The sequence below is a fragment of the Melospiza georgiana genome, chromosome 28 (genome assembly GCF_028018845.1).
Source record: "Melospiza georgiana isolate bMelGeo1 chromosome 28, bMelGeo1.pri, whole genome shotgun sequence".
In the NCBI taxonomy this organism is placed as follows: Eukaryota; Metazoa; Chordata; class Aves; order Passeriformes; family Passerellidae; genus Melospiza; species Melospiza georgiana.
This window is the reverse complement of record NC_080457.1, coordinates 1,005,351-1,031,448: the sequence shown is the minus strand read 5'-3', so window position 1 is coordinate 1,031,448 and position 26,098 is coordinate 1,005,351. Positions and strand designations below refer to the sequence as shown.

Here is a 26,098-nt window from a genome sequence, read left to right as displayed (position 1 = left end):
TCACCTGACTGGGGGCACAGAGCAGCTCCCCCTGTCCCCAAGTGCCACCGCGGGACTGAAGGCTCAGCCCCCTCCCAAGGCTGGAGGGGGGAAACTGAGGCACCAGGACCCCAAACACCACAGGGGTTCAGTCAACATCCAATTTACTGACAGTGGGGAGAGGTCTGGGGGAATTTGGGGAATGGGAGGGGGGGTCGAACAGGTCACAGCAAGTGGGGGGTGGGGACAGCGCAGTAGTGCAATAAGAGAGGGGGAGCAGGGACAGGAACATGGGGAGGGAGGCAGGGAGGGGGGCTCAGGTCCCCCCTCCCCATTACAGCTGTGGCTGCAGGGAAGTGCTGCTGGTCCTACTGGGACAGGAGCAGTCCCGTGCTGGGATGGGGGCACCCCTGGGGCGGGTGGGAGTTCTGGGGGGCAGTGAGGGAACAACAGGCACTGCTCCAACCCCCCCAGCCCCATCCCTAAGTGCCACCAAGGCGGGGACACCAGGACACCCCCACATCCCACACTCCCCAGGAGCCCAAAGAACCGGGATGCCAACCACCCCAGGGCACTCAGGGACTCCTCATGGGTGCAGCTGAGGGGTCCCTGTGCCCGGGGGTGCCCGGGGGGGGCTCAGGGCACGCGGTAGGTGGAGGTGTTCTTGGGCTCGGTGCTGGGCACGCACCAGTCCCCGCCCTCCTGGCTGGCCTGGTAGTGCCGCCACGCCGACTTGTTGTATACGGGCAGCCGCTCCACCGAGTCCGTGGACAGCGCCTGGGGGGCACGGGGGGCTCAGCGAGGGTCCCGAGCGCCCCCCGGGGGCAGTCCGGGGACAGGCACCCACCTTCAGGTAGATGACGGCGTCGGTGCCGAAGCCCTCCATGGAGAAGAGCTGCAGGTCCCCCTGGAAGTACTTGGCGTAGAGGCGGGAGATGGGCAGCCCGTAGCCAAAGCCGGCCTGGGGGGGACAGGGAATTGGGGTGGGGGGTCCCCAAGGGCTGGGGGAGCACCCACAGAGCACCCCCGGCCTCCCCACAGTGCCCCAGGAGTGCCGGGAGTGTCACTGGCCCTGCCAACGGGCATGGTGGCATTGTCAAAGGGCTCCAGAATGGCCACAGGGGCACCCTGCCAGGCCAAAGTGTTCCTATGCCACCCTAAAGGATGCCACTGCCACCCCCAAGTATCTCCATGACACCCCAAAGTGTTCCTATGCCACCCTAAAGGATCCCACTGCCACCCCAAAGTGTCCCCATGACACTCCAAAGGATCCCACTGCCACCCCTAAGTGTCCCCATGCCACCCTGAAGTGTCCCCATGCCACCATAAAGGCTCCCACTGCCACCTCCAAGTGTCCCCATTCCACCCTGAAGGGTCACCATGCCACCCCAAAGGTTCCCTCATCACATCCAAAGCCCACCAAAGTGTCCCTGTGACACTTCCAAGCATCCCCACACCACCAAATGTCCCCAAAAGGTGCCCAGCCAAGCCCAAACCTCCCAGTGCCACTCCAGCCCACCCCAATCCCCCACCCCAAAACACTGCCAGGCCACTCCAGCCACCCCCAAACCTCCCCATGTCACCCCCAAAGCACCTCCTGTCACTCCAGGTCCCCAAACAACCCCAAACAATCCCCAAGCCACTCCAGCCCCCTCAAACGCCCCCAATCCCCCTCAATTGCAGCCCCCTTTCCCTCTCCCCCTCCCCACGAAGCCCCCCCACCCCTGGGGGGGGTCACGTACCAGGGGGGCCCCCCCAGAGCCCAGCTGGGGGGTGGGGGCTGTCGAGTACATGTAGCTGAAGAGCCGCTCGATCTTCCTCAGGGGCACCCCCATGCCCCTGTCGCTCATCTGGGGACACCAGAGACGGTGACAACCACATCCCTGTGCCCCCTCCCCACACTGTGCCATCCCCCAGGGTGGGCAGGGGTCCCTCACCCGGATGGACAGGTCCTCCTGGCCCAGGGCCACCATCACCCTGACGGCCGGCAGCCGGGGGCTGTTCTCGTGGCTCTCCACCGTGGCTCTCATGGCATTCTGGGGACACAGAGCCCCAGGGTGGGGTCAGGGGGTCCCCCAGAGCCCCCCAAGATCCCCCCCAAAGGGCTGGGCTACCTTGAAGAGCTCGAAGAGCATGTGGTACAGGTGGGATGGGACGTAGACGATGCTCACGGGCTGCTCCGCGTTGCAGGCTGGGCGAGGGGGGACATTGGGATTGGTGGGGACAATCCTGACCCCAAACCTGTCCCAGCCCTAAATGGGTCACCCGAGAACCCCCCACCACAGGGACCCCCAAACCTAGATAAGCCAAGTATGCCCCAACCCTAAAGGAGCTGAGAACTCCTGCAACGGGGACCCTCACCCCAGAATGAGCCACATAAAAATCCCCCTGCCCCCCCAGCCCTAAAGGAGGCACCTGAGAACCCCCAACCCCAAAGGAGGCACCTGAGAACCCCCAACCCTAAAGGAGGCACCTGAGAGCCCCCAACCCTAAAGGAGGCACCTGAGAACCCCCAACCCTAAAGGAGGCACCTGAGAACCCCCAACCCTAAAGGAGGCACCTGAGAGCCCCCAACCCCAAAGGAGGCACCTGAAAGCCCCCAACCCCAAAGGAGGCACCCATGATCCCCCTGCCCAGGCCCCCAGTGTCCCCTCACTGTCACTGTCCCCTCACTGCCACTGTCCCCTCACCGTTGACCTCCTCGATCTCCAGCTCAGGTGAGGCCATGTAGTATTTGTCACACAGCAGCTTGGCCATGTTGTAGGCATCTGGCAAAGGGGGGGACAGAGGGCTCAGCACCCCCAGGACCAACAGGGGCAGCCTTTGGGGTCCCCCCCACCCCCAAACACTCCCCGTTCCTGGGGTCTCCCGCAGCGACTGCACAGCTCAGGGGACAGTGTGGCCGAGGTCACCCCAAACCTGTGACATGAGTGGTGCCGGGGGGGGCCTTTCAAGCACCCCCCAGCCCCAAACTGCCCCCAGTGCTGTGGGGTGGGACCCCAGACCCCCCCAGACCCCACCAACCTCTCACCACGTTGGCCACGTTGCAGTGGGGGTCGATGCTCCCGATGTGTTTGGGGTGCGCGGGGTTGGTGCTGCCATCGAAGAGCAGGGCTGGGGAGGGGACAACGAGCTGGGGACACGCCAGGGACACCCCCAGGGCACCCAGGGGCTGTGGGGGGAAACATCTGACACCGGGGAGATGCCCAACCAAGACAGGATCCCTGGGGTTAGTGGGGACCCTCAGGATGGACCCTTGGGGTTGGTGAGGACGCTCAGGACAGATCCCTGGAGTTGGCGGGGACCTTCAGGATGCACCCCTGGAGCTGGTGGGGACATTCTGGGGACACCCAGGGGTGATGGGGACCTTCAGGACAGACTCCTGGGGTTAGGAGGGGACCCTCTGAGCGGGGACAACCTTGGGGAGCTCCCTGGGGCTGGGAGGACCCTTGGGAGAGACCCCTGGGGTTGGTGGAGACCCTCAGGGTTGATGGAGACCATCAGGATGGACTCCTAGGGCTGGTGGGGACCCTCATGACAGACCCCTGGGGTTGGGGGATTCCTGGGGTTGGTGGGGACCCTCATGACAGATCCCTGGGGTTGGTGGGGACCCTCATGACAGACCCCTGGGGTTGATAGGTACCCTTAGAACAGACCCCTGGGGTTGGTGGGGGCCCTCATGACAGACCCCTGGGGTTGGTGGGGATCCCTGGGGTTGTTGGGGACCCTCATGAGAGACCCCTGGGGTTGGTGGGGACCCTCAGCACAGACCCCTGGGGTTGGTGGGGATCCCTGGGGTTGTTGGGGACCCTCATGAGAGACCCCTGGGGTTGTTGGGGACCCTCAGCACAGACCCCTGGGGTTGGTGGGGATCCCTGGGGTTGTTGGGGACCCTCATGACAGACCCCTGGGGTTGGTGGGGACGCTCAGCACAGACCCCTGGGGACACTCAGGGGGTTCGGGACCCCCCAGGGCAGGCAGCCCCCAGCCCCTCACTGTGCTGGTTGAGGAGCATGCGGATGGAGATGCGGCTCAGGTAGAAGCGGTCCAGGAAGTACTGGATGTTCTGGTTGGACACGGGATCGTCCCCGTACGTCTCCTTGTACTCGATCACCCCCTGGGCCATGGTGGGGACAACGTCGTTGTGCCGGTTCCGGATCGTCACCAGCGCGTTGGTGAACCTGGGGACAGCGACAGGGCCAGCGCTGGGGACACCGCTCCGGGCACAGCCGCGATCCAGGCCGGGATTCCCCGCGAGCCGGGGGCGCTGGAAAACCCGGAGTGGCTCCGGTGGCACCGGAGTGGGGGTGCTTGGGGCGGCCCTGGGTGATACCAGCGCGGCTCAGGGAGGGGGTGACACCCCGGGAATGGGGACAAGGACACTCCTGACTCACTGTCTCAGCGTGGCTTGGTCCTCGGGGTCCCTGTCGTGGAATTCCATGATGTCCAGCAGGCTCTGCACGTACCTGGGGGGACACCCACAGCTGGCACCCCCAAACTGAGAGGACAGCCCAGGTGACACCACACAGGGCCAGGGGTCAGCACCCCTCAGGCCAGGCCCCCACCCCAAAATCTGCTGCCCCAGGGATCACTGTCCCACTGCATTGCTGGCACCTGGGGACAGCTGGGGACACGGCCCCTGTGATGGGGTTGGGGCTGTGATGGGGGTGGCACAGCAAGACCCCCTGGCATGGCCTGACTCCCTGGCACGGCCAGATCCTGCTGGCAGCGGCCCAGGACACTGGACAAACAACGTGTCACGTGGTGGCCAAGAGAAGGGTCACACTGCTGGCACTGCCACGGGGACATGGCACTTAAAGGGACACTCAGACCCACTCAGGACAGGGACATCCTGTGGCCTGGCCCATTCGGGGAGCAGGTGACACTGGTGTCCCCCCTGCTTGCTGGGGACACCCCTCTGGCACGGGAGTGGACTGTGTCACCCAAGGGGTGGCACCAGCTGGGGAGTGCCCTGCCTGTCACCCCTCCCAGTGTCCCTCCCATGCCAGCAGGGGAGGACAGCTGGTGACAGCTGTGGGACACACGGTGAGGTGACAGCAGAACCCTCGGGGGTGGTGACAGCAGCTGAGGCAGCAACAGGAGCTGTGCAGGGGACCCAGGAGGGTGACAACAAGGGGACCCGTGGCAGTGGGACCCCAGGTGAGTGAGGGGACCCGTGGCAGTGGTGGCACCCCCAGCAGCATGTCCCAGTGCCAGCAGCCCCATGGCAGTGTCCCCGTGTCCCCTCAGGTGCCACGCTGACCAGCTCTGCACCAGCTGCACGGAGGGTGTGCGCAGCACCCGGTCCGGGAGCAGGTTGATCTCCTTCATGATGTTGGAGAGGCGCACGGGCAGCTCCTGGCGCAGGAAGGCGAACGAGGTCTTCTCACAGGCATTGCTGGAGCCTGGGGACACACAGGGACACGGGGGGGACACGGGTGAGACCCCCAGAGCCACCCCTCTGGCAGCGGGGACAGGGGACAGCAGCGGGTCCTGCTCGGTTAGGGAGGGTGTGAGGGGTTTGGGGACACTGCGGGGGGACAGGGAGGGCTGAGGGAGGGGACAGGGCTCAGCCCACTGAGTGGGCAACCCAGAACAGCCCAAACTGGGCTGGGAGACCCCTGAGTGCAGCTGGGAGGGGAGAAGGAGCTGGGCCAGCACCAGGACCAGAGCAGGCCCAAGGGTGCCCAGGGACACAGAGAGGGGTCCCCAAGCAGGAGCTGTGCAGGGGGGGCACAGCTGAACCCAAAGGCCGGGAGGGGCAGATCCCTGGGGACAAGGGACGCTGGCATGGAGTTGGGGGGACCCCGAGCGCAGCCCCAAACCCCTGTCTGGGAGCAGGGCCAGGCTGGGTGACAGTCATGGGGTGACATCCCCATCCCTGGGGACACTGGGGGGTCCCAGCTGCCCACCTGTGGGGGCCAGGCAGGTGCAGGGCCGGGGGTCCTTCACAGTGGGGCTGTCAGGATGTGCCCAAATGAGGGGGTCTGGGGCGCACAGGGGACACCCCCAAAAGCGGCCGATGAGGAAACCACGTTCCAACCCCACTTATTCACCCGGGGGGTGCCGTTAAATCCCCTCACCCCAATAACAACGGGATATTCGCGGGGTCAGGGTTACCCACACACCCACTGAGGGGGGGCAGCCCCGACAGCCCCCAGATTTACGGGGTGGGGAGGGGAGAAACTCCCTGGGGAGGGGGTCAGGGCTTACCGGGGGGTCGTGGGAGGGAATTCCTGGGAAAGGGGCTCGGGAATTCCCGGGGGTACCCACGGAGCTCCCTCCCCAAGCACCGCCCCCACACCGGTGTCCCCGCCGAGGGGGGGCTGAGGCGACACGAGGGGTGTCCCCGTGCCGGAGCAGGGTGGGGGTCCCGGGGCTGGACCGGGGGGGGGTTTCCTTTATTTACCGAAGTCCAGAAACTGCTTCATGGAGAGCGGCGACGGCGAGAACTTGCTGAAGTGCTCGATGTAGGTGGGGACGCCGGCCAGCGCCGCGCGCTTCCCGAGGCACCGCAGCAGCCTCATGGCGCCGCTGTCCCCTCGGCGTCCCCTCGGTGTCCCCTCAGAGCCCCCTCAGGGTCCCCTCAGAGCCCCCCGAGCCCCCGGGCCCGGACACGGCCCCGCCCCCGCCGCGCCGCGCGCAAACAACACACCCGCCGTCAATCAACGAACCGCACCCAATCAGCGTCCGTTATACGGCAAACCCCGCCCCTCCCCGTGCCAATCCGGCTTCAACGCTCGGCACGCCCCGCTGTCAATCACCGCGAGCCACGCCTCTCGCGGAAGTTAATGCCGCACGCCCCGCTGTCACTCACCGTGAGCCACGCCTCTCCACGGAGTTAATACTGCACGCCCCGCTGTCAATCATCGTGAGCCGCGCCCCTTAGGGAAGTTATGCTGCACGCCCCGCTGTCAATCACCTCGAGCCACGCCCCTCAGGGAAGTTAATGCTGCCCGCCCCGCTGTCAATCACCTCGCTCCTCTCGGCCAATCAGCGTCCTCTCTGCTTTAGGCCCCGCCCCTCCCGGGCTAACCCCGCCCCTCGCTGACGCACCGGCGCTAATTTGCATAACCGGGGCTCCCATCATCCCCTGGGGGGTCCCAGACCCCTTTCTGGGGCGTTTTGGGGGAATTTGAGCCTTTCGCGAAGGTTTTGGGGGGCTCTGAGCCCACCCCAACCCCAGCATTACCCTCCCATCACCTCCTGTTCCGCGGATACATCATCTTCCCCCCCGTTCTCTTTTTGTCCCAAAAGCCCCCAAATCCCAGCCCACCGCCCCATCCCGGCAGCCACGGCACGGAGGGGACCACGGAGGGGACACGAGGTTACAAATCCCAGAGCGAGCCTTTATTGGGCCCCGGCGAGGAAGGGAGAGGGGGTTTGGGGGCCGGCTGGGGGGCTGGGGGCGCGGGACCCCCTCCCCAGCCAACCCCGGTACCGACCGGGCGCCGGGACTCGACACCGAAACACCGAATCACGGAATAATTTAACCCCGCGGGGCGGGACAGCGACCCCCGGGGCGGGGATGGGATGGGGGGGACACGGCCTGAAGCGCTGCACCCCCCACCCCCCAAAAGGCAAAGCTGCGAGAACAGCAGGAGGGGTCTGGGGTCGGCAGGGGAGGGGAGACCCCCATGGGGTTAGAGGGGGCAGACCCCGGTGGGGTTTGGGGTGAGGATGGGGAGACATCCATGGTGTCTGAGGTTTGAAGGGGGAGGAGACCCCCGCGAGGATTGGGGTGAGGAGGGGGTGCAGGAGGCAATGAGCTCCCCCAGCCGCCCCCGGATAAAGCAGAGAGGTCCCGCACCCATTGCCGAGCGTGTCCCCATGGGCCGGGACGTGTCCCAGGGAGTTTGGGGACAAGGGACAAAGGCACAGGGAGGTGGCGAGCGGAGTGTCTGCGAGGCGGGGCGGGGGGAAGGCACTCGGTGAGGCCGGCGGCACTTGGGGGACAGCGAGGGGAGCACATTTGGGGGTCACCCCCCACAAGCGTGCAAGGCACGGGCGTGCAAGAGCCCCCCGGGAGAACCGGAGCCCCCCGGGAGAACCGGGAGGGGCTGCGGGAGCCAAGGGCGGCGGCGGCCGCGTCCGAGGCTCGGGGCAGGGGCAGGGGCAGGGGCAGGCAGGGATGGATGCGCTTGTGCAAAGTCAGAGCCCCCCTGGCGGGGACCCGGGAGGGGACAGGGGGTCAGTAGTACTTGTCCGGTTCCTGCCACTTGGTCACCCAGAGCTTCTTGCGGCGGCGGCGGGGCAGGAGCCCCCCGGGCTGGTAGCGCTGCTCCTGCCGGATCCGCACCGCGTGGTACTTGGGCATGATCCGGTAGTAGCGGGTCCGCTGGAAGAAGTCGCACTGCGAGGGAGGGGGACACAGAGGGGACAGCGCGTCAGGGAGGGGACAGAGAGGGTCGGGGACAGGCACAGAGAGCCCCGAGGCGGCGAAGAGCAGAGCAAAGGGAGCGGCGATCCTGGAGCCCGCCGAGCCCTGCGGGACAGAGGAAGAGGAGAGGAGGCTGAAGAGGAGGAAGGTGCCGCCGCAGCCCGGCCCCACGGGGCATTACCAGGCGGGGCCCGCGGCGCTCGGGGGGGGGCACGGGGGGCGCCCCCCGTTAGTAGTCGTCCGTGAGCCGCTCGGTTTCCGACGGCTGGATCCTCATCTCCGCCTTCTGCCCCTTGGCCTCGTACATGGCCCGGGTGTTGGCCCGCCGGAAGAACCCGCACTGCAGGGAAGGGGACAGGGTCAGGGGGTCGGGACGGCGGCTGGGGGGGTCCCGGGCACCCCCCTGCAGGTGGGGGGAGTGGGGAAAGGGGGTGCCCCACAGGGATGCTGCGGGGTGGGGGGTCCTGCAGACCCCTCCTGGGTAAAAGAGAGGGCTCAAGAAGCTGGGGGTGCCCCCAGGGGGCTCTGGGGGTCCCCCAATCCCTGCGGCACAACCACAGGGAAGGAGGTCTTCACCTCCTGCAGGAGGTCCCCTGCACCCAAAACACGTTGGGAATAACTCTGCTCCTCTTCCTCATCTCTCTCCAGGCAGGAATCTTCCAGCCAGGGATGGCACCACCCACCTGGGGGACACCTGCCACCCTCGGGGGGCACCTTCCAGCTGAGGGGACAATCCAGCCACGAGTGCCTTGTGTCCCTCGCCAGGCAGGGAGGAGGCGGCCACGGGTGACACGAGCCCGTCGGGTGTCAGCGCAGCTCCTGCACCCCCTCCACCCTGGGAAGGGGATTTGGGACCCCCCTCACCTTCCAGAGGAGGAGGATGATGAGCCCCAGCAGCAGCAGCCCGGCTGCCACGGACACCAGCACCAGCCAGAGCGCGATCTCGGCCGGCTGCTCCTCCTGCAGCTCCGAGTCCACGTCCACGGAGAACTGCGGGGTGGGAAGGGGCTCGTTGGGGCTGGGGGCTCCAGCGGCCCCAGTCCCGCCCAGTGTGCCCCGGTGAGGGCTCTGGTGAGGCTCACCCGCACCGTGTGGTTCCTCATGGTGATGGTGGGCACCTGAGAGCGCAGGAACAGCGTGGCCGTGCCCGTCACCTTGACACGGTCAAAGTCACGGAACTCCTGGGGACAGGGACAGGGATGGGCGTGGGACACACACAGGACAACACGGGGATGAGGGAGGGGACATGGATGAGGAGGACATGGATGATGGGGACATGGATGATGGGGACATGGATGATGGGGACATGGAGGATGATGGGGATATGGATGACAAGGACATGGATGATGATGGAGACACAGATGATGATGGAGACATGGATGATGAGGACATGGATGATGGGGACATGGATGATGAGGACATGGATGATGATGGAGACATGGATGATGGGGACACGGATGATGGGGACACGGATGATGATGCAGACATGGATGATGGAGACATGCATGACAGGGACATGGAGGATGATGGAGACATGGATGATGAGTAACATGAATGATAATGGAGACACAGATGATGGTGGAGACATGGATTATGAGGACATGGATGATGATGGAGACAAATGACGGAGACACGGATGGAGCAGGGACACAGGTGACAGCAGGGACACACAGAGGTGGCTGCCAGCTCCTGGCAGACTCAGAGCCCTGTTTAACACCCGCAGGGCTCAGGCAGCCCCTGGGTGGCACTGACCTCGATGAAGGTGCTGTTCCAGACGCGGGCGCGCAGGCTGAAGCTGGAGGGGAGCTGCGTGTGCAGCAGGGGACACTCGAGCCACACGCAGCGCGCCGTGCCCGCCGAGCAGCTCTGGGGACACACACGGGGCTCAGGGGGCCCCAAGCACCGCCCCGGTGCCAGGGAGGAGCAGGGACAGCGCCCTGGATGGGATGGGGGATGCTCCACCCAACCCCACTCCTTACCAGCACGGCCTCGGAGCGCGGGCGCCGGCCGGTGGCCAAGGTGACCGGGGGCTCCCCCGGCTCGGGGGGCTCCAGCTCCCGCCGCCGCCGGGATGGAGCCTGCTCCTGCAGGAGCTGAGGGGGGAATGAGACCATCAGAGCCGTGCTGGGGGCTGAGGAACCCCCGTGGTGGGACAGGGACACGGCCCTGAGGGCACTGGGGACTCACGGTGAGGTTGAGGGGGTTGAGGAGCCCCCCGGGAGGGTGACACGTGTCGTTGCCGTTCACCAGGATCTCGGTGGGGTACAGGAGCCATTTGCCGTTGGGGATCTCGTAGGGCCACTCGAAGCCCAGCAGGATGGTGCCCAGCGTGCCCAGGGACTCGCCTTTGGTGGTCACCTGTGGGAGGTGGGCCCGGTATTCCCAAATCCGCCTCTCTCCCGCGTTCCCAAATCCTCCTTCCTCCGGCATTGCCAAATCCACTTCCCTCCCGCGTTCCCAAATCCACTTCCCTCCCGTGTTCCCAAATCCACTTCCCTCCCGCGTTCCCAAATCCACTTCCCTCCCGCGTTCCCAAATCCACTTCCCTCCCGCGTTCCCAAATCCACTTCCCTCCCGTGTTCCCAAATCCACTTCCCTCCCGCGTTCCCAAATCCACTTCCCTCCCGCGTTCCCAAATCCGCTTCTCTCCTGCATTCCCAAATCCACTTCCCTCCCGCGTTCCCGAATCCGCTTCTCTCCTGCATTCCCAAATCCACTTCCCTCCCGCGTTCCCGAATCCGCTTCTCTCCTGCATTCCCAAATCCACTTCTCTCCCGCGTTCCCGAATCCGCCTCCCTCCGGCACCCAGCCCACCTGGAAGTCGAAGGTGAGGGGGCTGCCCACGTCCTGCTCCTGTTTCATGGCCGACTCGCCCACCACGGCCCCGCTGAAGTAGGACTGGATGTGGGACGAAGCTCTGGGAACGGGATGGGGCACGGGAACGGCGTGAGGGACACAGAGGACATCCCACTGGGGACATCCCATTGTCCCCTGTCCCCTCCCGGGATACGGAGGGCTGGCACGGCCAGACTCAGGTGGGGCAATGGAGGGGACACAGAGAGGGCAGAGGGGACACAAAGAGGGTTCAGGGGACACACAGAGGGTGCAGGGGACACAAAGAGGGTGCAGGGGACACTCACATGCTCAGCGAGGACTGGATGCTGTAATCCACCAGCAGCTTGGCCAGCACGGGCTGCAGATCCCCCTGCGTGCTCTGCCTGCCGGGGCACCGGGATGGGGGCACCGGGATGGGCACCTCCCGGTCCCACCGGGCCCGTCCCCGCCCCCGGCCCGCCCCTCGCACTCACGTGGACAGGTCCAGCCACACCTCCACCTCCCGCGTGTCCAGCATGATCCCGATGGCCTCGAAGGTGATGGTCAGCTCTGCCTGCACGGGGCGGGGGGCACGGGGAGCAGGTCAGCCCTGCGGAGCCCCCCAGGAAGGGCCGGGGGGTGGCTGGGGGGTGGCTGGGGGCGGCTGGGGGGCGGCTGGGGGGCGGCTCTCACCCTCTGGTTCCTCTTGAAGGGGTTTCCCAGCTCGCACAGCACCGTGTCCCCAAAGGTGCAGGCTCCGCTCTGGGGGGGGACAGGAGGGTCAGGGGCCCCCTCAGGAGCACCCGGTGGGACCCGGGGCCCCGGGGCGCCCCCCGTACCGGGCGCACGGAGGAGGGCAGCAGGCTGGGGGGCACGGTGACGTTCAGCAGGGCCTCGTGGGCGTCCTCGCCGTTCCAGGGCGCCGAGGGCACGTTGGTGATGTTGATGCTCAGGTGCAGCTTGCGCACGTCCCGGCTGTACTGCAGCACCTGGGTGCCGTTCACCCTGCACGGGGACAGCGGTGTCAGCGTCACCGTGGCACGGGGACACCCCTGGGGGATGAGGGGACACCCCCACGGGGCCAGGGGACACGCAGGGCCCCACTGTCACCTGGGCAGAGGCTGGTTCTGCTCGGTGACGAAGCTGCTCCGCAGCTGGAGGTTGCTGTAGCACTGGTTGTCGGAGCCACATTCCTTCTGGAACTCGATCTGCAGGGACAGGGATGTCCCCTGAGCCCCTGCCACGCTGGTGGCACCCAAGAGGGTGCCCCCATCCCTGCCTGGCACACCTTGGTCTCGTTCTCGTGGGACTGGTCCTGGTTGAGCACGGGGAAGGCGTCCAGGGAGTGGGGGCCCAGCTGGAAGGTTCTGGGCCTCTCCAGCAGGGAGTAGTTCATGGAGAGCACGATGGGGTGCAACTTGTCCTGGACGTTGTCCTGTGGGGTGGGATTTGTGTGACCCCAAACTCAGCTCCAGCCATGGCTGGGGAACCCCTCTGCTGCTGGGAGCCCAGGGAGAGACCCCAGAGATGATCACAGGGATGGAGGGATGGATGGATGGATGGATGGATGGATGGATGGATGGATGGATGGATGGATGGATGGATGGATGGATGATGGATGGATGGATGGATGATGGATGGATGGATGGATGATGGATGGATGGATGATGGATGGATGGATGGATGGATGATGGATGGATGGATGGATGGATGATGGATGATGGATGGATGATGGATGGATGGATGATGGATGATGGATGGATGGATGGATGATGGATGGATGGATGGATGATGGATGGATGGAAGAAGGGATGGATGGAGGCAAGGATGGAGGCAAGGATGGAGGGATGGATGGAGGGATGGATGGAGGCAAGGATGGAGGGAAGGATGGAGGGAAGGATGGAGGGATGGATGGAGGCAAGGATGGAGGGAAGGATGGAGGGAAGGATGGAGGGAAGGATGGAGGCAAGGATGGAGGGATGGATGGAGGGAAGGATGGAGGCAAGGATGCTCACCAGCAGCAGGAGCTCCTGGGTCTGGCAGCGCGTGTCAGGCATGGAGAATTCCCCGGTGTAGGTGGCAGATTGGGACCCCGAGAACCTCACCCTGGGTGGGTGCCGGTCCTTGTCGGCCTCCAGCGTGTACTGCAGGGCTGGGGGACAGCACACGTTATCCAACACCCCCACAACGTGTCCCCATGTCCCCGTGTCCCCCCAGCACCCCCCACTCACTGATCCTCTCGCTGTAGTTGGGGTCCCCCGCGCTCTGGTTGTAGGAGAAGCACAGGGTCACCGTCATGCTGGGGGGACAAAGGGGCTGTCAGCCGAGCCAGGGGTGCCACCAGCAGCCACGGGGACACCGGGGACTCACCAGGACTTGGGCGTGCACTGGGCAGGGTCCACCTTGCTGGGGGTCACCGTGAAGGTCTTGTCCAGGATGTTGATCACGGGCCGGGCTCTGGGCAGGGATTGGGGCTGGCTGAGCCCCCCGGCTCTGTGCCCACCCCAGGGATGGCAGGGGGGACACCTGTGCCCTGTCCCCATTGCTGTACCTGAGCAGGACCACTCGCTCGCTCAGGCTGCCCACCAGCAGGTCCGGGTAGGAATTCCCGTCCATGTCCAGCCCCCCGCTCAGCGAGTACCCGAAGGTTTTGATCCTGGTGGGGCCCAGCTCTGCCCCGCTGATCACCTGCATTGGGGGGCAGGGGGGTCTCACACAGTGCCCTGCAGTGGGGGGGGGTCTCAGGGCTGATCCTGGGGAGGGGTCCAGGCCCTCGGGAGGGGTCCAGGCCCTGGGGAGGGGTCCAGGCCCTGGGGAGGGGTCCAGGTCCTGGGGAGGGGTCCAGGCCCTGGGGAGGGGTCCAGGTCCTGGGGAGGGATTCAGGTCCTGGGGAGGGGTCCAGGCCCTGGGGAGGGGTCCAGGCCCTGGGGAGGGGTCCAGGTCCTGGGGAGGGATTCGGGCCCTGGGGAGGGGTCCAGGCCCTGGGGAGGGGTCCAGGTCCTGGGGAGGGATTCGGGCCCTGGGGAAGGATTCAGGTCCTGGGGAGGGGTCCAGGCCCTGGGGAGGATTCAGGTCCTGGGGAGGGGTCCAGGCCCTGGGGAGGGGTGCAGGCCCTGAGGAGGGGTCCAGGCCCTGGGGAGGATTCAGGTCCTGGGGAGGGGTCCAGGCCCTGGGGAGGATTCAGGTCCTGGGGAGGGGTCCAGGCCCTGGGGAGGGGTGCAGGCCCTGGGGAGGGGTCCAGGCCCTGGGGAGGGATGCAGGCCCTGGGGAGGGGTCCAGACCCTGGGGAGGGGTCCAGGCCCTGGCCCGCTCAGGGCTCCCTGGGGCTGTTACCTGCCGGGGCCGGTCCTGCAGCCCCTCGGCGCTGCTGTGGTAGATGTAAACCTTGCCAGGCCCCTCAAAAGGAGCCCCCACGGCAATATCTGAGGGGGACAAGAGCAGGGTCAGCCCCCCAGGGCCCTCCCAAACTCCATCCCCAGCCCTGGCCACGTCTGGGGTCCCCCCTTCCCGCGAGACCTCACAAACTCAGGACAGGCAGAAGGAATAATGGGATAACCAGGATCTCCAACCTATCCCAAATCTCCTCCTCTTCACCCCAAACATCTCCAGAGACCCCCCAGGCCCCCTCCTTTCCTGAGCCCCCCACAAGGTGCTCACCCTGGAAGCCGTCCTGGTTGATGTCCCCGATGCTGGCCAGGGCAAAGCCGAAGCCGGAGTAGCTGGGCCCGGTGAGGACCAGGCTGGGGAGCTGCTGGAAGCCCCCAGCCTCGTTCATGTACACGAACACAGCGCCCCCCACCTCCTGCTTCCTCTCAAAGTAGTAGGGGGCGCCCACCACCAGGTCCTGCCACCTGTGGGGACAGCAGGGGGGCGCTCGGCGTGGGGCTGTGACACGGCCCCCACCTCACACACCTGGAGTGGGGGGGACACCCCAGAGGTGTGGAAATGGGACTGCCCCCAAAAAACCTCCCCAGCCCAGAGATGGGACCCGCAGGGGAGCTGCTCCAGGTGAGACCCCCAGCCCTGGGGGCTGCAGGGTGCTGCAGGTGAGACCTCCACCCTCAGGAGCTGCAGGGTGCTGCAGGTGAGACCCTCACTCATGGTAACTGTGGGGTCCAAGCCCACCTGAGCTTCAGGACACCGTAAGTAAGATCCCCTACCCTCAGGAGCTGTGGGATATCCCAAGTGAGACCCCTACCCTTGGGGGCTGCAGGATGTCCCAGGTGAGACCCTCACCCCTGGGAACTTTGGGGTCCAAGCCCACCTGAGTTTCAGGACACCCTAAGCAGGACCCCCCACCCCCAGGAGCAGACAGACCCAGCCCAGGTGAGTCCCAGGTGAGCCCCAGGTGACCTTTGGGAAGCCCCAGGTGAGCCCCAGGTGAGCCCAGGTGACCTTTGGGCAGCCCCAGGTGAGCCCCAGGTGACCTTTGGGAAGCCCCAGGTGACCTTTGGGAAGCCCCAGGTGATCCCCAGGTGAGCCCAGGTGACCTTTGGGAAGCCCCAGGTGATCCCCAGGTGAGCCCCAGGTGAGCCCCAGGTGAGCCCCAGGTGACCTCTGGGCAGCCCCAGGTGAGCCCCAGGTGAGCCCCAGGTGAGCCCAGGTGAGCCCAGGTGACCTTTGGGCAGCCCCAGGTGAGCCCAGGTGAGCCCAGGTGACCTTTGGGAAGCCCCAGGTGAGCCCAGGTGACCTTTGGGCAGCCCCAGGTGAGCCCCAGGTGAGCCCCAGGTGAGCCCAGGTGAGTCCCAGGTGATCCCCAGGTGAGCCCCAGGTGAGCTCAGGTGAGCCCCAGGTGACCTTTGGGCAGCCCCAGGTGAGCCTCAGGTGAGCCCCAGGTGACCTTTGGGAAGCCCCAGGTGAGCCCCAGGTGAGCCCAGGTGAGCCCCAGGTGACCTCTGGGCAGCCCCAGGTGAGCCCAGGTGACCTTTGGGCAGCCCCAGGTGACCTTTGGGCAGCCCCAGGTGAGCCCAGGTGACCCCAGGTGAGCCCCAGGTGACCTTTGGGCAGCCCCAGGTGACCTTTGGGCAGCCCCAGGTGAGCCCAGGTGAGCCCAGATGACCTTTGGGAAGCCCCAGGTGACCTTTGGGCAGCCCCAGGTGACCTTTGGGCAGCCCCAGGTGAGCCCAGGTGAGCCCAGGTGACCTTTGGGAAGCCCCAGGTGAGCCCCAGGTGAGCCCAGGTGACCTTTGGGCAGCCCCAGGTGAGCCCCAGGTGACCCCCCTCCACAGCCAGGCCTCGCAGCCCCTCACCCGTCGCTGTTGAGGTCGGCCAGGGCGAGGGCGCTGCCGAAGTAGGAGCCGACCTGCGGCCCCGGGAGCAGCAGGCTGCGGTTCAGCGCCTGCCGGGCCCCGAGGCTCAGCAGCAGCACGGCGCCCGTGTGCCCGTACCGCGGCGCGCCCGTCACCAGCGTCACCGCGTCCCCCTGCAGCACCGCGCCGCGCACCTCGGCCGTGTACCCTGCGGGGAGCGCGTCAGGCGGGGGGAACGGGACCCCCGAGATCCCCCCGTGTGCTCCCCGGGACCCCCGCACCGTGCAAAGCCCACCCTGGGCCCGGGGATCTCGGGGGGAGCGCTGGGAACAGCTCACACCCTCCCTAAGTGTCCCCAAGTGTTCCCAAGTGTCCCTGATTGTCTCCAAGTGCTCCCTAAGTGTTCCCAAGTGTCCCTGAGTGTTCCCGAGTGTCTCTGAGTGTTCGTGAGTGTCCCCAAGTGTCCCCGAGTGATCCCAAGGGTCCCCGAGTGCTCCCAAGTGTCCCTGAGTGTCCCCGAGTGCTCCCAAGTGCTCCCAAGTGTCCCCCAAGTGCTCCCAAGTGTCCCTGAGTGATCCCAAGGGTCCCTAAGTTGTTCCCAAGTGTTCCCGAGTGCTCCCAAGTGTCCACGAGTGTCCCCGAGTGTTCCCAATTGTTCCCGAGTGTCTCTAAGTGTCCCTGAGTGTCCCTAAGTGCTCCCAAGTGTCCCCCAAGTGCTCCCAAGTGTTCCCGAGTGTCCCCCAAGTGCTCCCAATTGTTCCTGAGTGTCCCCAAGTGCTCCCAAGTGTTCCCGAGTGTCCCCAAGTGCTCCCAAGCATTCCCAAGTGTCCCTAAGTGTCCCCAAGTGTCCCTAAGTGTCCCCGAGTGTCCCTAAATGTCGCTAAGTGTCACTAAGTGTCCCCAAGTGTCCCTCACGCCTTCAACATCCACGCCCAAAACTCACAGCCCCCAAAGCTCCTCCTCACCCCATCTTCTCCCTCCATGTCACCCCAATGTCACCGCTGTCCCCCCAGTCTCACTACCCCAGGGGGGGTCTTCAAGCCTCCCTGAGCCCCCCCACCCCTTTAGCACCCCTCCTCCTCCTCCTCCTCGCCCCACACCCCCCGGGGCTCCCCCCACACCTATGTAGGAGTTGCCGTTGTCCTTGGTCTTGGGGTAGGAGAAGTCGTGCAGGTCCCACGTCTCCCTCTGCAGTATGTAATCGGTGCCTGGGCAGGGGAGGGGGTCACACTCAGCATTGGGGGGTCCCACGGGGACACGGGCACCGTGGGCACCGCGGGAACAGGGTGCCATGGGGGTCCCATAGGAGCAGGAAGCGTTCCCAAAGGGAGCCCCCGTGAAAAGGGGTGCCCAGAGGGGTGACCCCAGGGGTGGCAGGTCCCCCCTCGTCCCCTCACCCTGCCAGTTGTAGGCACCGGGCGCCCCGAAGTAGATGATGTTGGCGCCGAAGCCGGCGCTGGTGCCCATCTGGCACATGCCAGTCTCTTCGATGTCAGTGTTGGCGTTGCACATCTCGTTGTGGTACGTCTGCCACTCGTCCCCCAGGTCCAGGCGCAGGTCATTGCCGCGGACGTAGCACTGGCCGACCATGCGGCGCTGGGCCTCGGCCCCCGACCACAGCACCCGCGTGTAGCGGTGGGCACACGCCTGGGCACAGGGACAGGGACAGGGACAGATCAGGGATGGACAGGGACAGCCACAGCACCCGCGTGTAGCGGTGGGCACACGCCTGGGCACAGGGACAGGGACAGCTCAGGGACGGACAGGGACAGCCACAGCACCCGCGTGTAGCGGTGGGCACACGCCTGGGCACAGGGACAAGGACAGATCAGGGATGGACAGGGACAGCCACAGCACCCGCGTGTAGCGGTGGGCACACGCCTGGGGATAGCGGGGACAGACAGGGGACAGCTCAGGGGATGGACAGGGACAGCCCAGGGACAGCCACAGCACCCGCGTGTAGCGGTGGGCACACGCCTGGGCACAGGGACAGGGACAGGGACAGGGACAGACAGGGACAGCCCAGGGCAGAGGCCTGGGGACAGTGGGGACACTGTGGTTCAGGGGACACCCCAAAGGTGTGGAGACACCCCAAGGGTGTGTGTGTGTGTGTGTAAAGAACCAGGATCTGGGTGTGCAAGGAACTGGGTGTGCAAGGAAGTGGGATCTGGGTGTGCAAGGATCTGGGAGTGCAAGGATCTGGGTGTGCAGAGATCTGGGGTCTGGGTGTGCAAAGATCTGGGAGTGCAAGGACCTGGGTGTGCAAGGAACTGGGATCTGGGAGTGCAAGGACCTGGGATCTGGGTATGCAGGGGTCTGGGTGTGCAGGGATCTGGGTGTGCAAGGACCTGGGATCTGGGTGTGCCGGGATCTGGGTGTGCAAGGACCTGGGATCTGGGATCTGGGTGTGCAAGGACCTGGGATCTGGGTGTGCAGGGATCTGGGTGTGCAAGGACCTGGGATCTGGGATCTGGGTGTGCAGGGATCTGGGGTCTGGGTGTGCAGGGATCTGGGTGTGCAAGGACCTGGGACCTGGGTGTGCAAGGACCTGGGATCTGGGATCTGGGTGTGCAGGGATCTGGGTGTGCAAGGACCTGGGATCTGGGTGTGCAAGGACCTGGGATCTGGGATCTGGGTGTGCAAGGACCTGGGATCTGGGTGTGCAAGGACCTGGGATCTGGGATCTGGGTGTGCAAGGACCTGGGATCTGGGTGTGCAGGGATCTGGGTGTGCAAGGACCTGGGATCTGGGTGTGCAGGGATCTGGGTGTGCAAGGACCTGGGATCTGGGAGTGCAAGGATCTGGGATCTGGGTGTGCAAGGACCTGGGACCTGGGATCTGGGTGTGCAGGGATCTGGGATCTGGGATCTGGGTGTGCAAAGCCCCACGCTGCCCCCACTCACCAGGACCCTCCCCGGGGGCTGCTGCTGGCTGGCCACGGTCACCCCCAGCCACATGTCCTCGATGATGGCCTTGTCCGGCTCATCTGCGGGGGAACAGCCGGCCTGAGAGGGGGTCCCCCCTCCTGGGGGGGGGTCTGGGGTGGTCACACACCCCGGGGGGGGGTCACCCACCCTTGAGCTCGATGGGCAGGCGCTGGCAGTCGCGGGTGGTGGCACTCAGGGGACAGGCGTACACGGCGCCCGTCCGCGTCCCGTTCACCGGCTCCGCGGCCTGGGGGGCCCCCACCAGCAGCCTGGGGGGCACAAAGGGGGCAGTGGGTGCTGATGGGGGGGCAGGTGCGACCCCCAAACCCCCCCAACTCATTGTGGGGTGCCCTGGGGAGGGGACACTTGGGGGACATCGGAGCTGCTTTCCCTGAGATTGTCACACCCTGACACCCCCCAAATAACGGGGTCAGAGCTGGAGGGGGACACAGGGACCCCAAACGGCCTCAGGGACAGACTGACGGAGTCATTGCCCCCCCCCACTCCTTCCCAGACCCCATCCCATGGCTGAGCCCCCATCCCCGTGCATGGCGGTGGGAAGAGGGGTCACAGCGACCCCCCAAATATCAGTGACCCCTCAAACCTCAGTGACCCCCAAACCTCGCTGCGTTGGGGGGAAAACAAAGCCCCGGGGAGGCCCCGTCCCTGTAAACACCCCCGGCCCTTCCTGGGCGGGCTTTGATCCCTCCGCAGCCCCGGCAGCTGCGGCGTGTCCGGCCCGACAGCGACAGCGCCGAGCGGCCGTGCCAGGGAATGCGGGACCGGGAACAGAGAACGTGGGACGGGGAATGCGGGACCGGGAACAGAGAACGTGGGACGGGGAATGCGGGACCGGGAATGCGGGACGGGGAATGGGGAATGAGGGACCGGGAACGAGGGACGGGGACACAGCCCCGGGAGCGGGGACAGCAGCTGGGACCAACACCCCTCATGTGACATGGACACCCCTCATGTGACATGGACACCCCTCATGTGACATGGACACCCCTCATGCGGGACAGACACCCCTCACCCTGGACAGACACCCCTCGGTCCAGACGGGCTCGGCCAGCACAGGGCTGGCAGCACCTCCCAGGGGTGACCTCCCCGAGGAGACCACGGGGGACAGTGACATTCCAGCCCCTCCCGGCGATGCTGAAGGGACCCCCCACCCCAAAGGAAGATACCGGGGACCCCAAGCAAGGCCCCGTGGGCCCGGCAGGGGCACTGGCACGGCCGCAGGGCTCCGGAAGGTCCAGCCTTTCCGCAGGGAAGTCCTCCGGGAGCGCCGGGACAATGCGTGGGGGTGGCCGGGCTGGCGGAGGAAGTGCCGCCCTCGGGCAGGCAGGGCACAGGGACAGGGACACGGCACCCAGGACATGGCACACAGGACACGGAGGGGACACAACGCCCAGGACATGGAGGGGACACGGGGGGGACACGGCACCCAGGACATGCAGAGGACATGGAGGGGACACAGCACCCAGGACATGGCACACAGGACACTGAGGGGACACGGCACCCAGGATGTGACACCCAGGACTTGGAGGGGACATGGAATCCAGGACATGGCACCCAGGACATGGCACACAGGACACGGAGGGGACACAACACCCAGGACACGGAGAGGACATGGAGGGGACACGGGGGGGACAGGGCACCCAGGACATGGAGAGGACATGGAGGGGACACGGAACCCAGGACATGGCACACAGGACATGGAGGGGACACGGCACACAGGACACAGAGGGGACACGGCACCCAGGATGTGACACCCAGGACTTGGAGGGGACATGGAATCCAGGACACGGCACACAGGACACAGAGGGGACACGGCTCCCAGGACACGAAGGGCACAATGGCATCCAGAGCTGCCCACGGGGCACTGCTGAACCGAGCTGGCCCTTCCTCAGCAGGGCCACCAGCGAGGACAGGGCCGATCGCCGCCGTCCCCGCGGCAGCGCCCGCGGGCAGGGAGTGCCGGGAAGCCGAGCCGAAGCCGAGCAGAAGCCGAGCAATGCGGGCCCGGCAGCGCGGGCACGTCCGGGCGGGCCGGGCGCTGACTCAAAGCCCAGGCGCAGGAGGAATGCGGGGCCCCGGGCAGCCCCCGCCCCGGCACGCCGGGACCCCCCCGGGCCGCTGAGTCAGCCCCAGGCGGCAGGTGGGGGGGTTGGCACCGCTGGGGGGTCCGGGGGGGGCTGCTCCCCGCAGGAATGCCAGCATGGGGGGGCAGGAGAGCGGGAAAGGGAAGGGAGTGAGGGGGGGATGGCTCCTGGTGATGCCAGCTCGGCACAAAGGAATCTGCACGGGGGGGCACAAGGGGCACCATTGTCCCTCTCACCTGGGGGAAGTGACTCAGGGCGGCTGCCGTGACTCAGAGCTGGGGGGGTCCTGCCCGCACACCCCGGACCCCAGCGGGACCCCCCAGGCTCCCCCGGTGGTCCCGGGCCGGGCAGACCCCGCGGTGCCGGGGGGCGGGAGCCCACCCAGGGCAGGCAGCTCCGGCACGCCGCTGCCTCCGGGCAAGATTCCCGGCACGGCACGGCACGGCACGGCACGGCACGGCAGCCCACCCGCAGCTCTGTGCGCTCCTGGCACACGGGGAGTGCGGGACGCGGGGCCCTCCCGAGCACGGGGCTGCCCCGGGGGAGCGGAGCTGGGGTTCGGGGGGGCCGGGACCGGTTTGTGGCGCTGGTCCCACTGGGCCGGGGCTGGGCTGAGACGGTCAAAGAGCGGCACGAGGGGGAGGCCGGGACGGGAGGGACGCAGGAATGCGAGGCCGTGCTCCGTCCTAATCCGCCCTGGATGGGAGCGGGGGAGCTCCCTGCCAGCGCTGGCTCAGCGGGGAGCGGGGGCTGGGGGGGGTCCGGCCAGCAGCACCCCAAAGTGCGGCCCCCATGTGGGGTGGGAGAGGCGAGGGTGGCAGAGAATCCCACCCGGACACCCCAGCGTGGAACAGGGGGGGTCGTGCAGCCCCCAACCCAGAGCCCCCTCCCCGGGGAGCAGCTGGGCAGCGAGGGGGGCTCCTCATCCATCTCCCACCGCGGGGAGGAGCAGGCGGGGGGGACCCGGCCCGGCCCCGGTTCCTCCCCAGTTCACCAGGGGGGTCCCCGGGCACGCAAAGCCAGCGGGGCCCCTCTGGGAAGGAGCCGGGAGAGAAGGGAAACAGCTCCTGGATGGATGGAGGGAGGGATGGATGGAGGGAGGGATGGATGGATGGATGGAGGGATGGATGGATGGATGGATGGATGGATGGATGGATGGATGGATGGATGGATGGATGGATGGATGGACGGACGGCCCCACATCCGTCCCCCTGCTCCTGCCGAGCAGCCGCAGCCCCGCAGGACCCCGGCGGACTCGGGCCAAGGCAGGGGGAGCTCAGCCAGCTCCAGCAGCCGCAAAAGCGCGGCCGGGGGGAGGGAAAGCCGGGAACGCGGCCAGCAGAGCGCTCTCCTCCTCAGCAGCCAGCTGGAACCGGGAGAGACCCCCGAGCCCCGGCACAGCCTCAGCTCCCACCGCGGGGGCACCACATGTGGGTGCTGCCTCCCCTCCGGCCGCACATTTTGGGGGCGTGGGGGCGGTTTGAGCTTTCCTGGAGCGGATCTGCCGTGCCTCAGTTTCCCCAAACGCCGCCGGGCCGGACCGAGCCCGGGCGGCTCCGGTGGGAGCGGCCGGACGCGGGCGGCGCGGGGGGAGCTCGGTTATCTCGGGAGCGCTGATAAGAGCCCCGCTCCCAGCCCGCGCTCACCTGGCCGGGGAGGGGCGAGCAAACAAACCAACCCGGGCACGGGCACAAACAAACCCGGCGGGGATCGGCGGGGCGCAACCGGGGGGGCTCCGCTGAATGCGGGCAATTGGGGAGCGCCGCCGCTGCCCCGGAGCATCCCTCGGTGCCGACAGCCCGAGCTGCAGGCAGCCCCCCAAAACAGAGCCCGGGACAGAACGGGGCATGACGGCGGCAGGAAATGTCCCCTTCCCGTCCCCACCCTGCACCTGTGCGAGCACAGGGCACCGCAGCCTCCACCCGGTACCGGGGCGCGGCTCCGGGGACCCCCCCAGCGCCGGTCCCGCCACCACCCCGAACCGGAGCACCCCGAGGACGGAGGGAGAGAGCCCCGCGCTGCCCACGGGAACGGGCGGCGGAGGCTCCCGGGGACCGGGAATGCCGGGGGGGTTCTGGCTCCGGAGCCGGGGCCGCGCTGGGACACGCTGGGACACGCAGGTGCGGGGGTGGCGCGTCCCGGTCACAGCCCCCCCAAACCCCCCGGACACGAACGGATCCGTCCCGGTGCCGCCCGCCACCCCCGCCCGGTGCCGCCGGAGCGGGCAGGGCCCGGCCGCGGGGGGAACCCGGGTGTCCCCCGGGGCAGGGCAGGGGGTCCCGCACCCCCCGAGCCCCGCGGGGAACGGCTCCGCTCCTCCCGCACGGGAGCGGCCGCCGCTCCTCATCCCCCGGGCCCGAATGCATCCCTGGAATGCGGAGCGGCACATGCCTGCACCGGCAGCTGCTGCCGCTGCCCCGGGAAAACCGGGATCCCGGGGGGTCCAAGGGATCCCGGGGGGCTCCAAGGGATCCCCGCGGGGCTCCAAGGGCCCTCCCGCAGCCCGGAGAGCCGCGGGAAGGGGATCCAGCAGAAAAGCGTGCCCTTGGGCGGGACACCGCCAGCCCGGCCCTGCGGCGGAGCCGGCACCGGCACCGGCACGGACGGGAATTCCCGCCCGGGAGGGACCGGGAACGGGAACGGGAACGGGAGCGGGGACAAGGGGGACACAGCGGGGGACGGCACGGGCACTGCTCCGCCTGAAAAGCGCTTTTGTTGGGGCTTAGCCCGGCCGGCAGCAGGAACCACAGCCCAACAGGTTCCGGGCACGGCGCCCCGCCGGCACCGGCGGCTCGGGGGGCACCGGGGGCGCCACCACCGCCCCGCTGAGGGCGGGCGCCGGCCGGGACCGCTCCGGTGCGGAGGGATCCCCCAAAGAGGGGCTCCGAGCGCACCCGGGGGGATACGGGGGGGTCCCCATGCTGCTGCCAGCCCCGCCCGGTGTTACCGGGAATGAGGAGGGGGCTCGGGGTGGGACCCCGCCAATAGCGGGGTGCGGAAAAGCCACGAGGAGGGGACCCCCCCTCAGATGGGCTTTGGGACCCCCCCGCGCCCACCCCCCATACCCGGACCCCCCTCCAGGTGCTCTCCGCCCCCACAGCGGCGGCGCGGGCTCGGGACTTCGCCCTGACACAGAACAGAGACCCCCCCCCAACAGGGACCCCTCCCCACAGGGACCCCTCCCACCCTGGGCACCCCCAGCACCCCCGGGGGACCCTCCGTGCCACAGGGACCCCACCCCACGTGGGACCCCCATGCCAAGGGGGGCTCCTCACCCCCTCAGGGTACATCCCCCGCTCTGCCCCGCCCCAATGGGACCCCTCCCCACCCCGTGGCGACCCCGACCCTAACGGGGACCGCTCCCAACGCCACCGCCCCCACGGGGGACCCCCCTTTCACGGGGCCGCCCGCAGGCAAAGCGCTGTCTCACCCTCCTCCTCCTCACGGGGGTCCCAAGCACCGGAGACCCCCCCGATCCTCCCGGGGACCCCCGCACCCCACGGGAGACCCCTCCCCGTCATTCCCCGTCCCACTCCCCCCCCTCTCGGGTGAATCCCCCTGTGGCTCTCCCGCAGCGCCCGGGGCTCGCCCCCCGCCCCCCGGCCGCGCTCACAGGCTCCGCTCCCGCCGCTCCGTGTCCCGGTGCAGCGCTACCGAGAAGCCGAACAGGGCTCCGCCGGGGCCCTCCTTGAGCACCGGGAAGGTGCGGTCCAGGTTGAAGGCGGCGGCGGCGCCGAGCAGCACCGGGCCGAGCCCGAGCAGCAGCCCCGGCAGGGCCATGTCCCGCACCGGCCGCCGTACCCGCCGTGAGCCCCACCGGGGCCGGTGCGCGGAGGGGGCGGGGCCGGGCGGGGCCGGGCCGGGGCGGGGCCGCTTCCGGACACGCCCCTTAAAGGGACCGCGCACCGCTCTGCGCACCGCGGGTACCTGCGAGCGCAGGTGTGCGGGGAGGGACGGGCGGGCGCACCTGGGGCGGCTGTGGGAGCCCCGAGGGGGGATCGCGACCCCCAGACCCCGCCCCGTGCCGGGCCACGCCCTCCGCCACACCCTCCGTGTGCCCCCCCACGGCAGCACCGCCGCGGCTGTCACCGTCCCGACCCCGGCAGAGGTCACCGGGAGTCACCGCGCCGCTCCCACCGTGCCGGGAAATCCGGCTGGGGGGGGCTGCAGGATGTCCTGTGCTGTGTCCCCCGCCCCGTGTCCCCGCGCCCCCGCGCCGTGTCACCGGCCCTGGAAAGAGTGACGGCAGCAGGGACACCGCGGGCAGCGCAGCTGGCACTGCACGGGGACCTCCCTGTGCCCATCCTTGTGCCCATCCCCTGTCCCCTCCCCTGTCCGCATCCCCTGTCCCCATCCCCTGTCCCAATCTCTTGTCTCGTGTCCCCATCCCTGTCCCCTGTCCCATCCCCTGTCCCCATCCCGTGTCCCCATCCCCTGTCCCAATCTCTTGTCTCGTGTCCCCATCCCAGTCCCCTGTCCCATCCCCTGTCCCCATCCCCTGTCCCCATCCCCTGTCCCAATCTCTTGTCTCGTGTCCCCATCCCTGTCCCCTGTCCCATCCCCTGTCCCATCCCTGTCCCCATCCCTTGTCCCCATCCCTGTCCCCTGTCCCATCCCCTGTCCCCACGCCGGCCCCGCCCCTCG

At 67.6% G+C, this 26,098-nt stretch overlaps 2 protein-coding genes across 5 annotated transcripts; both read right to left on the bottom strand.

Annotated features, from left to right (window-relative positions):
* Positions 1 to 168: 168 nt before the first annotated feature.
* PDK2 (pyruvate dehydrogenase kinase 2) lies at positions 169 to 6,570 on the bottom strand. The gene is made up of 11 exons (XM_058041618.1): positions 6,389 to 6,570; positions 5,243 to 5,384; positions 4,374 to 4,445; positions 3,976 to 4,160; positions 3,004 to 3,093; positions 2,670 to 2,747; positions 2,094 to 2,170; positions 1,917 to 2,015; positions 1,722 to 1,829; positions 827 to 940; positions 169 to 756 (listed from the first exon to the last, which is right to left on the bottom strand). The coding sequence occupies exons 1-11, from the start codon at positions 6,504 to 6,506 to the stop codon at positions 616 to 618; spliced, it is 1,224 nt and encodes a 407-aa protein (XP_057897601.1). The 5' UTR covers positions 6,507 to 6,570; the 3' UTR covers positions 169 to 615.
* Positions 6,571 to 8,073: 1,503 nt separating this feature from the next.
* On the bottom strand, positions 8,074 to 25,234 carry ITGA3 (integrin subunit alpha 3). 4 transcript variants are annotated; one of them, XM_058041830.1, is made up of 25 exons: positions 25,068 to 25,234; positions 19,497 to 19,618; positions 19,326 to 19,408; positions 17,820 to 18,069; positions 17,544 to 17,630; positions 16,423 to 16,630; positions 14,831 to 15,024; positions 14,507 to 14,595; positions 13,725 to 13,861; positions 13,544 to 13,630; positions 13,405 to 13,472; positions 13,189 to 13,325; positions 12,462 to 12,608; positions 12,284 to 12,381; positions 12,013 to 12,178; positions 11,867 to 11,935; positions 11,668 to 11,747; positions 11,500 to 11,577; positions 11,174 to 11,276; positions 10,547 to 10,717; positions 10,339 to 10,452; positions 10,112 to 10,225; positions 9,442 to 9,540; positions 9,224 to 9,349; positions 8,074 to 8,332 (listed from the first exon to the last, which is right to left on the bottom strand). In XM_058041830.1, the coding sequence occupies exons 1-25, from the start codon at positions 25,232 to 25,234 to the stop codon at positions 8,171 to 8,173; spliced, it is 3,156 nt and encodes a 1,051-aa protein (XP_057897813.1). In that variant the 3' UTR covers positions 8,074 to 8,170. The 4 variants fall into 4 exon arrangements, with proteins under 4 accessions (XP_057897813.1, XP_057897815.1, XP_057897817.1 ...); XM_058041832.1 differs by having other exon boundaries at positions 9,442 to 9,477; XM_058041831.1 differs by lacking the exon at positions 8,074 to 8,332 and adding an exon at positions 8,517 to 8,699.
* Positions 25,235 to 26,098: the final 864 nt, after the last annotated feature.

Excerpts from the sequence above, each read along its gene's own strand:
- PDK2 (XM_058041618.1), bottom strand. The coding sequence starts at position 6,506 with ATGAGGCTGCTGCGGTGCCTCGGGAAGCGCGCGGCGCTGGCCGGCGTC. Across the intron at positions 5,385-6,388 it reads GAAGCAGTTTCTGGACTTCG|GCTCCAGCAATGCCTGTGAG; the intron begins GTAAATAAAGGA and ends GTGTGTCCCCAG. Across the intron at positions 757-826 it reads ACGCCGTCATCTACCTGAAG|GCGCTGTCCACGGACTCGGT; the intron begins GTGGGTGCCTGT and ends CGTGCCCCCCAG.
- ITGA3 (XM_058041830.1), bottom strand. The coding sequence starts at position 25,234 with ATGGCCCTGCCGGGGCTGCTGCTCGGGCTCGGCCCGGTGCTGCTCGGC. Across the intron at positions 11,936-12,012 it reads TGCCCTCCTCCGTGCGCCCG|AGCGGAGCCTGCACCTTTGG; the intron begins GTACGGGGGGCG and ends GTCCCCCCCCAG. Across the intron at positions 9,541-10,111 it reads GGAACAGCACCTTCATCGAG|GAGTTCCGTGACTTTGACCG; the intron begins GTCAGTGCCACC and ends CCCTGTCCCCAG.